At 34.9% G+C, this 13,137-nt stretch overlaps 1 protein-coding gene across 1 annotated transcript; it reads left to right on the top strand.

Moving 5' to 3' along the window:
- The first annotated feature begins 938 nt into the window (after window positions 1-938).
- LOC104108576 (diacylglycerol kinase 7-like) lies at window positions 939-12,613 on the top strand. The gene is made up of 12 exons (XM_009617647.4): window positions 939-1,470; window positions 3,960-4,082; window positions 4,245-4,382; window positions 4,484-4,569; window positions 5,036-5,123; window positions 6,383-6,458; window positions 7,416-7,498; window positions 8,897-8,967; window positions 10,457-10,534; window positions 10,729-10,816; window positions 11,330-11,446; window positions 12,073-12,613. Exons 1-12 carry the CDS (start codon window positions 1,111-1,113, stop codon window positions 12,229-12,231), a joined length of 1,467 nt encoding a protein of 488 aa, XP_009615942.1. The 5' UTR covers window positions 939-1,110; the 3' UTR covers window positions 12,232-12,613.
- The last annotated feature ends 524 nt before the right edge of the window (window positions 12,614-13,137 follow it).

The raw sequence follows: 13,137 nt of genomic DNA, 5'->3' as shown, positions 1-13,137 counted from the left end.
ACAACTGGTGTTCAGTAAACCAATAAGATGCACATCAATGACTACATTATTAAAATATATCCTAATTTTAGAATCTTACAAAAGTATTTGAAAAATATTAACATGGCATGACCAACAAAATGACAAATTCTTGAATATTAAGATGAATAATGACAAGATTATAACTATATCTTAAGTATCAAATAATACATAAATTAATACAAAAAGTGAGTTGGATCAAATCCTATTTGATTAATTGAAAAAATAAACATACCATAAGAAATGGTAAATCTTGTAGGCTCTTTTAATTTGCTATTTCGTTAATTTCTCAATTCTTCGTAAATGTAGCATGTATCCTTACATTTTAAAAAAAAAAAATCTATATAGTTAAGGGATTGCTGCTCATAACTACTAGTTATTCATCTGGCTCATGATCGTAAAGACTGAAAAAATAAAATTAAAATCAATGATCCCTGAACAAATTTTACAGATAAAATAATATTAAAATATTCTAAATATATTTCATATGATACTATTTTATTTGAACATACAAAATATTTGACACCAATATTTTCTGTATAATTTTCAAAAGTTCAGTAATTTAAAATGATTAAATTATTTCACCTTTTAACTTTGATGTTACGTTTATTATCATTTCACTCGCTATGCTAATGTTTTCTGTCATCCATATGAACATATATAAATATAAATTTATATTATATGCAATAATAATTTCAAATTCTTATACTAGCAGTAAATTTTAATCAGCAAATTAGTTACTAATTATACCATCAATATATAAAAAACTTACACTCCTATATATTTGTATTAGTTGAAGATAAATCTTAATTTTTGTCTTTAATCAAGGCCATAAAATGTGACAGGTATTTACTTTTAATTGTTTTTCCAAACTCAACATTCTTTTTCAAATATTACTACTTTTAAAATATTCTATTCTTATACCAAATTCAAACGCCATATCCAATACCTTTCTTCATCTCCACTTTCCCACCCCACCCCCTACCCCAAACACCCACCCTCCTCCTCCTCCTATACAAATAATCCAACACATTATAGGCTTTTAATAACCAATTAAAAAAGGGGGAAGAAGGGGTAAATTAGTCATTTGACATGGGTTCGCCGGAGTCGACACCAACAGATTTATCAACGAGTCGGAACACGGCGGCGACGTCGTCGGCGAGATCGTCGGTAATAGATTCAATAATGGGATGTACAGGGGTAACGATACATAAGGAGGATTTGAGAAAACGGATTACGATGCCTGAGTATTTAAGGGTAGCGATGAGAGAAGCGATTCAGAATAAGGACGTTGATTCAGTGAAGCTGCATTTTGATATGGCTCACGCCGACGGGGCTGAGGTTCCGAAGCCGTGTGAATCGCCGTTGGTTGTGTTTATTAATGCGAAAAGTGGTGGGAGACATGGACCGGAGCTTAAAGCTCGGTTGCAGGATCTCATGGGTGAAGAACAGGTAAACATTTTTGCATTGCGTGTCCGCGTGTGTAGTTTTTTTTTTTTTTTTGTGTGTAGATGTGAGTATTACATGTGGGAAAAGGAAATATTTTGATGCATTTTTTGATTGATGCAGGTTTTTCTTTGTATGTGGGCTACCCTTTTCAATTTATTACGTAGTACTTTAAACTTTTAGTAGAATTTTTTATATCAATTCTGGGTATTTATTGCGCAGCTATGTTGGTTGGAGTTATATCAGCTAGCATGTATAAAGAAGTTAATAGTTCAGTATAACCAATGGCAGCTCTACAACTAGCGGTTCTAACGGAACCTAGTATTTTTTGATATGGATCATAGATATATATGTGAAAAACAACAACATTTCAACAAATATTGGATTTTAAACTCTTAATTTTAAAAATTTAGTTAGTTTAGTATAAGAACTTTAAAAGTTGAACCTATTAAGTTAAAATCTTGGATCCGGTGATTATAACGACATGAGAGAAGGGAAGTTGAGAAGAGTAACAACACTAGCAAATAATCACCCAAAATTTGCAGATTACAGAGCAGGAGGAGTATACTTTTAAGAATTATTGGTTCTAATCTGTTTATGTTACTAAAATAATTACTTTCCAGCATTATTGTTTATGATCTCATCAACTAGGACAAACCAGCTTTTGCTGTATTGGTTTATTCAATTTTAGACGTAGAGAAGGATAGGGTTCGATTCTCAAAACCTTTATCTTTTCTTTCTAACAAAAGAGGCTTAAAAAATGCACAAAAGGTATATGTAGTGAGATTCGGACCAATGACCTCCATTATGCAAATTGGCACTCACGACCAGCAGACCATGCAACCCATTACGTCAAGTGGTGTCATCTGATTTATATTTATCTATTTAGTACATCGTTTCTATGTGTACATGGAAAATTTTCCGATGAAGCGGTATTGCAGACTTAGTCTAACATGCGTCCGCCCCTGTCTTGCCCGTGTGACATTGATGCAACAACTTAAACAAAAATAACTACACTTCAATCTCAAACAAGTCATGGTGTGCCATATGAATGCTCACTAATCATGTTCCTTTCTTTAAATTCATCTTAGGCCTACACTATACAAAATAAAAATTACTCCCTATGACCCAATTTATGTGTCATACTTTCCTGTTTTGTTTGTTCCAAAAAAATATCATACTTATTTAAAAACAATTTAACTTCAAATTTCCTATTTTATCCTTAATGAAATGACTTATAGTCACACAAATGTCTATGGCTTGTTTTAGACTACAAGTTTCAAAAGTCTTCATTTCTTTCTTAAACTCTGTGCCCAGGCAAACATCGCCGCATGAATTGGGATAGAGGGAACACTAAAAGTTCTCTATATATTATTACACTTGCATAAAAATCTCTAATAGGGCAAAAAGACTCCTAGAAGGCATAAGACATAAAATAAATGTACTAACATAACTTAAACATATTTCTAACTAATTGGTATTGCCTATAGATCTTTTTCTCCCATTATGCTTTATCTTTTGCGAAGACTGTATAGATTTCAAGGAATTGTAGGTCTTTCGAAAAAGCTTCTTTTCATGTGATTTTAGGTGTACCTTATCTAATCTTGTGTGACTGCATATCCGCTTTATCTTTCCTGAGCCGAGGGTCTACAACCTCTTTGTCTTCTTAAAGGTAGGGGTAAGGTCTGCGTACACACTACCCTCCTCAAACCCCACTTGTGGGATTGCACCGGGTTTGTTGTTGTTGTTGTTGTGACTGCACATCCATCTTTGCATCTGCGTCTCTGGGAGACTCATCTTGCGGATGTGTTGGACTTTAATGGCACAACATTTACTTTATATAACATTGCTGGTCTTATAACCGTTGTAGGAAACTTAGCGTTCTCTTTGGTGGGTATCCTTCTGTTGCATAACACCTTAGAAGCACTTCTCTATTTCAATCATCCAATTTTGATTCTATGTGTAAAATTTTCATCTATCATTTCATTCTACTGGAGTAACGAGCCTAGATATCTCCATGTGACATTGATGCATGTAAGCAAAATGAAAAATCTACTTAATATGGTGGAAAGGATCATTGGCAACATGAGACCTAAAAGAAAACTAGGAGTGATGTTTTTTTCTGTCCATCTGTTCCTCTACTTACCAAGAACATAATATGTGATTGGATTATGTGCCGCTGGAAGTGAGAGGAATTTCTTACATTTAAGATGTTAGAAATAATACAGGTACTTTTTCATGAATATTGTTCGTCTATGCTCTGGTTGCTTATTGTCTAAACTTTGTGCTTTGTGGTTTCTGATGGGGCTCTTATGTTCTGATATTCCTTGTGAGGGGGAAAGTAGCTGGTTGTGTTGTAAGGTTGTTCCTACGAAAACATCTAGTTGGATGATTAAATAGTGTAATATCTTTATTAAATAGTCATTCTTTCACAAATGGCATTGATTTTCTTTCCTTTTGATCTTCTTTCTGTCTCGTGCGGTAAACTGTGCCAGGTTTTTGACCTTTCAGCTGTGAAGCCGCATGAATTCGTTCAATATGGATTGAGTTGCCTAGAGAAGTTTGCTGCTCTTGGTGACACTTGTGCAAAAGAGACTCGTGAAAAGATAAGGGTCGTGGTATGCATGCTATGCAACATAATTATGGCCCCTTTTTGCTTCTTAAACACGACATATTCTCCCAGTGCATTCTTTTCTGGCATTTGTGATTGTTATTATTTAACTGTTGCAAAAAGGACAATGTAATCAAGGAGCTATGAGTGTAATTTTCTGGTTTTGCAGGCAGCTGGAGGTGATGGTACTGTTGGGTGGGTACTTGGTTGCCTTGGAGAGCTCAAGAAACAAGATCGGGAGCCAGTTCCACCAACTGGCATAATTCCACTTGGTACAGGAAATGACTTGTCGAGAAGTTTTGGTTGGGTAAGCTCCTATTGGTATCTTTTTTCCAACTTGCTTGATCAGTTCTTTCTTTCTCTTCTTCTGACTAGTTTTTCTGAAATGTGTGGGGCTTCTCTTTTCAGGGCGGTTCATTTCCTTTTAACTGGAAGGCAGCCACGAAAAGAATTCTTGACAGGGTTGCCAATGGTCCTATCTGCCGTCTAGATAGGTGAATATTTTTATTTTATCCATAGTTAATAAACCATTTTCTAATTCCATGGTGTCAATCTCCTAAAATTATAAATGTGATGTGCAATTTGCTTTCAAAAGTATATATATAGTTTAAATTTCACCTTCTATTTTTCATTATGTTTCTATTTGAAATTTGAAACTTGTTTTTTTTTTTAATCGTGATACACCTGAAACATGAGTAAGGCTCATATTTCTTTGTATTATTGTTGGAAAATGTTTTAATTTATTTTTCTTTGTGTGCCAGTAAAATCAATGTGTCAATGAAGATATTTAGTAAAACAGAACACGAGTTTATATCAATTTCATGCAGTTGCAAGAAGTGTTTACTTTAGGATGGATATAAGAGATTAGTTGTCATTTCTTCTTTCTTGTCTTCTACCTTAATTATTTGAACATCATATGTACTCTTAGCAACTTTATCAAACAACAGCTTTCATTTGCAGCTGGAATCTTGTAATATCAATGCCAGCTGGGGAAGCTTTGGAGACACCTTATTCTTTAAAACCTTCGGAGTGTGCATCTCTTGATGAGGTGATTGATTTATCCATTATTTTGAAACTCATTCTGGTATCTTGAATGGACATGCATTGGTAGTCTTGGTCCTAATCTGTATTATCGTCCTTAATAGTATAGTAATCTGGAGTAAAACCTATTCCCTGATTTCGTTTGTCTCATGTAATTTCTCACTACATGTTTTTCCTTCATAAAGTTTATTACGTCCGGTCAGATGTTTACTTCTTGTAGCTCGTTATCATATGTTGTTGATCTTTTAGTATGAGCACCATATCCACAGTGCTAAAAATTGTACTTTGCTTAATCTTCTTCCATGCCAACTGCTCTCAGCTTATTATTGGCAAAATAGCATGCAGCTGCTGCCTGTCGAATCCAGTGACCATCTCTCTCACCAACTAGAAAACTGATACTAGAGGACCTAAAATCTAAGCATGTGTTTGTTGAGCCATAAAGATCACTCACTCTGCTATTTGCAGCACACTAGATGACTCCAGAAGCATCTACAGTGCATGTCTTTTCCCCAGTTGACAGAATGGGAGTTTGTCAATGAGTCATTCCTCGCCACTTTTGGTCATCAGTGTGCTAAACTACCAACTTCATGGTTAATATACTACTCGGGGCCCAAAAGTGCCTTGTGAGATTTGCAATTTGGCGTAGCCAATTTGTAGTTTAAGGAAACCAATGTGCTGTAGATTTGTTAATATATACTTATGCTTCTCCAAATGAAAGCCATTTATTGTTTGTTTGGTGCTATTTCATAGGGTCCCAAGGAAATCAATGCATGGAGACTTGTTAATAGATACACTTATGTTCTCTTGATTAAAGTCATTCATTGTTCGTACAGTGCTATTTCATTGGTCTTAGTAAATTAGTTATGCTTCAAGGATATGATTACTACACGTTTCTTGGGAATTTAGCATCTAAGTATCACTTGGATGGTTTTCATTCTAAATGTAATATTACAGTACTTTTGCTTATGTGATTAGTGTTTTGGTACAGTTAGATGCTCAACTAGAACGCGCATCTCCATATATTGGTTTAGTACATGCATCTTTTTTTTTTCTGTCAGCTTGCAAGTTGCAAGGTATCATATGTTTGTTTGTTTCATTCCTTGTTTTGATTGAATGGATATGCCGAAGGTTCATTCTGTCAATGACCTGCCTTAAGGATAAACCTCCATCTTTTTAAAAAAAAAAAATACTTTAAATTGAGTCATTATGAACATATTTAATTTTCTAGCTGTTTCAACTAATTCATCTACGATGTTGGTTGTGCAGGAATTGGAAGTTTATGGGCAATTACCAGAGAAGTCGTCCTACTATCAAGGAGTATTTTACAATTACTTTAGCATAGGTGTGCAACAGTAACTTGGTCTAACTAGAGCATCAAAGTACTTTCGACATCATGATTTATTACTTTATATACATTTATTTGCTGCTATCTGGCAAGACATGTGACTGGTCTATATAGATCAGTGTCATTGATGTTATTAGAAAAATATAAAATTCTTTTAGATTTGTATGAATACTAGAAAATCCACAATCAATTCTGGCAAAACCACTTCTTTACGTGTATCTTGTTATCTATCTTGATTATATCTTATAGCTTAAGCTGATGTTACTATTCTTAGTTGGCAGTGCCTCTACAAATACATATACTCCCTCAACTAGCACTTGGTCTTCCAGTGTCAATATTTGGAGTTGCTAAAAATAAGAAAAAATAGTTTCTATCACCACCATTGTACCACCACTTTTGCTAGTTTTGAGAACAGTTGTTATTTGGAGTTATTGAAACTATAATTACTGCTGCTACTAAAGTGATAGGGCCAGATGCTAGATAAGTTGGCACACTTTCCTATACATCCCGAAAATCTGTACAACAGCAACAACCCAGTATAATCCCACTAGTGGGGTCTGGGGAGGGTAATGTGTACGCAGACCTTACCCCTACCCTGGAGTTGAGAGGCTGTTTCCGATAGACCCTCGGCTCCCCTCCCTCCAAGAACTCCCCACCTTGCTCTTGGGGTGACTCGAACTCCCAAAAATCTGTATACAGGGAAATGATGCCAAACCAATTGGGATAGAGGGGAAATTATTTTAACCCCAAAAAAATGGCTCTTGGTGTCTACCACCAACTTACCCTGCCTCGAGAAGAAAAGACATTGTCTAGACAAGGTAATAAAATCAAAGTTATCAACAAAGAAAATTGCCTGTTTGCTTACTCAGTGTCATACTTTTATTTTTATTTTTGTTCAACAATATGTGATAAACAAGCAGCTGTGACAATTTGTCTTTACCACTAATATTGCAGGAATGGACGCGCAAGTTGCCTATGGTTTTCACCATCTACGCAATGAAAAGCCATACCTTGCTCAAGGTCCTCTTTCAAACAAGGTTGAAGCTCTCGTTCTTGATCATAAACTGGTTCATTTCTTTTAGTTTTAATTTTAAAAAGTTGCTTGATCTATTATTTTCTTAAATTCAACTTGATAAAGCATAGATACTTCTCAAATGAAGAAATGTATTACCAGCAGCACCTCTAACAAGGAAAGGGACATATGTCTGAAGTGAAGCAAACTTCAGTCCCAGATGTGTAATATTTGGTGAACACTAAAAGGGCCTCTGCACTAACAGAATAAAGTTTCTCCAAAGACCCATAAAACCTTGGAAGCCATATATCGACTGAGCTATAATTCAAGTAATAGGATCTCAACTCTTTCCACTTAAATCTAGGTGATCAATTTGCACAAGATGGCTTTCTAATGTGGAGTTTAGAAATTGGGCAAAAGACCAAAGTTTTGGTAACACATGCCTGTGCTGACATATTTTTAATTGTGCTTTTTAAATTGAACAATGCATGTAATTTGACGTTCTGTGACCACCAAGAAAGTATTTGTATTGAATTTTTCCTCTAGTCGCATTGCTTCCATTTTTTTGTTGTTTTTTGTCTTTTTCATTTTATTTGGTAAGAGGACTATACAAATTTTTTGAATATTGCAAGTGGATATTCCATTATTCATTCAAGCAATGAATATGTTTTCTTGTTAAAATTTATAGCTCATCAGTTCCTGAAACATCTAGGGTATCTAATTGAAGATGGAGCTTGGAAAAAATACTTTTCTGTTTTAGTTCCCACTATTGGTTCTTATGAAGTACTGTAGTGACTAGCATGGATGTTTATCTGGATTTTCTTTTGCGTTCTTGTTTTGTCGTTAAGGATTTGAGTGAGACCTATTTTAATGGAGAGACTCACTAGAATACCTATTAAATCAAGAATCTTACATGTTTAGGAATTGAAGTTTCTCCTGTTGAAGGAAGACCAGCGAAAAGTTTGATCTCTCATTTTTTTAAACATCAGTACTCAGTTTCTTCTGCTTGGGTTACTTTTCGTTGGAGATTTTAAATTCTTCAGTTTCTCTTGATAGATTTAGGGTATTTGGGTTACTAACTGAAAATTGCATAATATATCCTATGATAGTGTTCTGATCTTTGATTCCGTTTGTAGTATGCGATAATCTAGCGAAAGTTACGTTAAGACTCTTGTTCTATGCATATGATGGCTAGCAGTTTTATAGTCAGTAATGCTTGTCAGATGATTTGTTGTTCTTACTGCAGCATAAGTGTTGCCATCCTTTGATGTTTTATAGCCACTACTTGCCTTTTAAACTTCTGCCACAAAGACTTATACAAGTTTTGAAGTGTATACTAATCGATGCTTTTACTTTTCATAGTATACTATATTTAATTTCATGGGTTCAAGGTTCTAGATTCTAACTAGAATATTTACTGCAGTTGATTTACTCAGGATATAGTTGCAAGCAAGGCTGGTTCTTTGCACCTTGTAGCAGCGATCCTGGCTTAAGGTTGGAACTGTCTCACTCAATTATCCACTCAAATCCCGGATGCCATAATTGTTTCTATTTTCCTTTTTTCCCTACATGCATAATCATACAATTTACTTCCCTCTCACTTGTCTAATTCATCAGAGATTGGGGTCAGAACAAATTAGAGATATAAACCATTTCTTTTATCTATCAGTAAGGCCCTGCTTGGTGACATTTGTAGACTGGATCCATTAGTCCTAGTCTTAAAAAAGATATCTCTCTCATTGCACTTCAGATCAAAAGAGTTGCTTGTCAAGCTGGCCTATCAAATTTACATACATCTATCGCTGAATGCAGAATACTGATATTCTTAGGCATGAAAGATAGCGTGTACAGGTTTGATATGATATTACTATAAGAGATCACTTATCAAGACCACAAATGTCCTGATAGATTGGTTTAACACGTGTTTGCTCCTTATTTATAGCATCTTAAGGACCCGTTTGGCCATAGATTTTGCCAAAATAAATTTGGGTTTTATTTGGCAAACACATGTTTGGCCATAGATTTTGCCTACATTTTGGCAAAATCCCAAATCCCAAAACCAGCTCAATAGCTGGTTTTGGGCCAAAATATCACTATTACATTTTTCTAAAATTGCCCTAAACTTTTGTATTTTATAAAAGAGCCCACCATTTATTATTTTGTAACAATGTTGCTTCGTCTTTTCGGTCACCTGATAGTGTATCATGTAGTTCATTATAAAAATGATAATTTTGTATCAAATTTATTTATGTTCAGGACTATGGTTAATGAATGTTATTGATAATGGTACTGTTGGGTATTTGTGATAGTTTTTAGAACTTGTGGGTATAAGCCATGTTTCATGTTTTTCCAAAATAAATTTGGGAAATATATTTTGAAAACTGATGTCCAAACACATTTTCACCTTCAAACCAAACTTCACCCAAATCAGATTTTTCAGAATAAATTTGGGAATCTATGGTCAAACGCTAGCTAAAGCTAAGAGTTCTTCCGGCCAAAGTCATGCACAAGAAAACCACTTCCATGTACTTTCTAACAACTCAATAACAAAATGTAGTTTGTCTTGAAGATTTGTGTCTTTAATTAAATATAGAGCTAGTTGTCTTGCATTATACTTGATTAGAAATTTAACTCTCCACTTTAATTACTTGCTCCATGTGAATACTACTGTAGGTAGCTATATCATAAGCGGTATTTCGTATACGATATATGCCTTCTTCTCTTCTTTCGATACACAATGGCTTTAGATATGGTGTTTTACCTTCCAAGCTTTTCTTCGGGACAATTCTACTGGATTTTGATGTTGTGTAATTAGCTCATTTAGAAAATGTTTTTGGAAAGATCTTGTTGCCCGCTTGTTATTGTTGCTGTTTTCATTTTAGAGCATATATTGGGTTTTAAGTTTAGTTTACTGAAGCATATATCTGATCACTTGAAGGTTATAAAAAATTATCTGATCTCCTGAAGTATTTTTTTGATGCAGGGGATTAAATAACATTCTGCGGTTATATGTCAAGAAGGTCAATAGCTCAAAGTGGGAGCAAGTCCCTATCCCTTCAAGGTTGACATTCATCCTGTGGTGTCTGTTAGAGCAATGTACTAAAAAATCCATCACAAGATGCAGAATCACTTGGATTCCTCAAATTTTCTTGGGATATTTTGACAAATATAGTGCTTCTAATGAATTGTTACATGTTCTGAAGTTTTATATATATACCTCCTTTTACTTGACCTTTACATTCCTTCATGTTGTAGTGTTCGGTCTATAGTCACTTTGAATCTTCCAAGCTATGGCAGTGGAAGGAATCCATGGGGGAATTTGAAGCCAGAGTATTTGGAGAAGGTATTCTTTTTTTTATTAGATGCATCAGACAGTGACTTTTGTACTCTAATGGTGATGCACTTCCATTTTGCATTTGTCCTTTTACTTTTAGGACTATGTATCCAGAGGGCTGCAAGAACCTCAATTGACTTAAATCAGGCCCCTGGTAGACAAATAGACATGTTTGATCAATTAGGATTTTTGGCTGAAAATTCGTTGGACATTTTAAGTAGAAGAAGTTGATAGTTCCTTTCATTTTATCAAGCAACTTCATTTTTAGTCACCTTCCTCTTGAAATACTGAATATGATGTTATTACATACTGAAAAAATAAACAATTGAGCTGTGTCTTTGAGGGTACTGAGTTTTCTATATTTCCATGCTAAGATTGAGCTCAATGAGAGCCGAAGACCCCAAGTGCTATATCCTACTCAATGAATCAGTTGCTATTTTTGAAATAAGCGAAGGCATTATCCACTGTAACATTTTACAAACAATAATATTGACTTCTTTTCACTTGCTTTTGAAATTTCAGAGGGGTTTTGTTGAAGCCCATGCAGATGATGGATATGTTGAAATATTTGGCCTGAAACATGGGTGGCATGCTTCTATGGTTATGGTTGAACTCATCTCCGCCAAACATATTGCCCAGGTATCACAGTGCAATCAATTTAGATATGCTCTGCTCGCTGGAAACTGTTCTCCTCTATTTTATGAAATTGTCATGTGCATTGCTTTGTATAATTTCCTGTCGAACGCTGAATGATTTTTTTTTTTGGGGGGGGGGGGGGGGGGGGTTTTAATAGAATTTTTTTTCTTGTCTTACTGTCCTTCATTTTGCTTCTTATGGAACACTAGCCTTGTTTTCCTTCCTTCTTCACTCTCGTACGAGTACCCGCATAAAATCTCTCTTTCTCACACACGCACGCGCACACACACAAAAGATTAGATTCTCGTATTCCCTCGATAAGTAGATGCAAGATCTAGAAACTTCATTGATAAACGTATATGTTAGAGTTTATTGCTTTTCTGCCACTTTAATAAGCTTCATATGTTTCAGCGATTTGTTGTCTTTCACTCTCACAAGCGTGCACACACACTCTCTCTCTCTCTCACACACACACATATTTTGCAGAGAGAATGTCATAACTCATGTTCATGTTTTCATCAGTTCATTTGTTCTAAGACACTTTTATTGTTACCACAACCACTGCTGGTCGGAGTTGTTTGACATTATTGATTCAGGTTTAATAAAAAAAATCTGTTTCTATTCACTAGGCTTCAGCAATTAGGTTTGAATTGAGAGGTGGCGAATGGAAAGAAGCGTATATGCAGATGGATGGTGAACCGTGGAAACAACCTATGAGCAAGGAATTTTCAACCTTTGTTGAAATCAAGAGAGTACACTTTCAGTCTGTCATGATCCACGGGGAGTAGCATTACGCAATTGTTTGTTTTTTCCCTCTTTTATTTTCTTGTTGTAGATAGTTTCTGTAGTTTTTCTTTCCGTAAATTCATGTAAATTATTATTTTTTAGCTACCAGAGCTTCTCATCTAACCGATATATATTCCCTATGTTGCGCGGACTCTCCAAAATGATGTTGCATCTATGTCGGATCCTTCAAAATGCACTACTTTTGGAGGATTGACACGCACCCAATGATATTTTCGGAGAGTTTGAGTAACATAGTATACTCGTAAGGTGAGGCAATTGTATCAAATCTGGGCTCTGTAATTCATGAGGTATTTACCAAACATGTTAACATTGTAAGTTTTATTCATGATTTGGTTTTGTGTGAAATAGTTGAAAATTGAGGCAGCTTGAAGGTTTCCATGTTTAATTGAATCAAATGATAGTATAATGGCGAGAGAAACTACAAGGAGTTTTGCGATGGCAAGTATGAATTCCCACCTCCTTTTTTTTTTTTTTTTTTTTTGTATTTTAAACTTTATGTCGTGAAATATACCGACTGATAATGTGTTTATGTGTGGAGTAATGAGTCATACATTGACGTTGAAAATTTAATGGCATTCTAAACAATTCACGCGTAGTTCAGTTACTTCTCTGTGACAAACAAATTTTAACTTTACTTTTAGTGTGTAACGTTTTGTAACAATATGCGAAATGTACGTAGAATTGTTCTTTTAAATTTCTACCTCTTGAGTAAATTAGTAATCTGTTTTACCCGTTAATCCCAATTTATGCTGTTATAATTGATTTGTTTCAAATTCAAAGTTACTCGGAATTTTTAAGCACGTCGCCTAAGAAACAGGCGTCTTACCTTTAGATCAAGTATTTCAACTGCAAGTTATACTTAGATCAAGTAATTTTGCCGCAAGTTA

Source organism: Nicotiana tomentosiformis, chromosome 11 (genome assembly GCF_000390325.3).
Source record: "Nicotiana tomentosiformis chromosome 11, ASM39032v3, whole genome shotgun sequence".
NCBI classification, from domain to species: Eukaryota; Viridiplantae; Streptophyta; class Magnoliopsida; order Solanales; family Solanaceae; genus Nicotiana; species Nicotiana tomentosiformis.
The sequence above is the reverse complement of the archived record's forward strand: the minus strand, read 5'-3'. Positions and strand labels throughout refer to the sequence as shown.

What these genes read in the sequence shown, in the direction of transcription:
- LOC104108576 (XM_009617647.4), top strand. Translation starts at nt 1,111, where the DNA reads ATGGGTTCGCCGGAGTCGACACCAACAGATTTATCAACGAGTCGGAAC. An exon ending in CCTATCTGCCGTCTAGATAG is followed by an intron (nt 4,570 to 5,035) that starts GTGAATATTTTT and finishes TTTCATTTGCAG; the next exon opens with CTGGAATCTTGTAATATCAA. An exon ending in CAAGTCCCTATCCCTTCAAG is followed by an intron (nt 10,535 to 10,728) that starts GTTGACATTCAT and finishes TTCATGTTGTAG; the next exon opens with TGTTCGGTCTATAGTCACTT.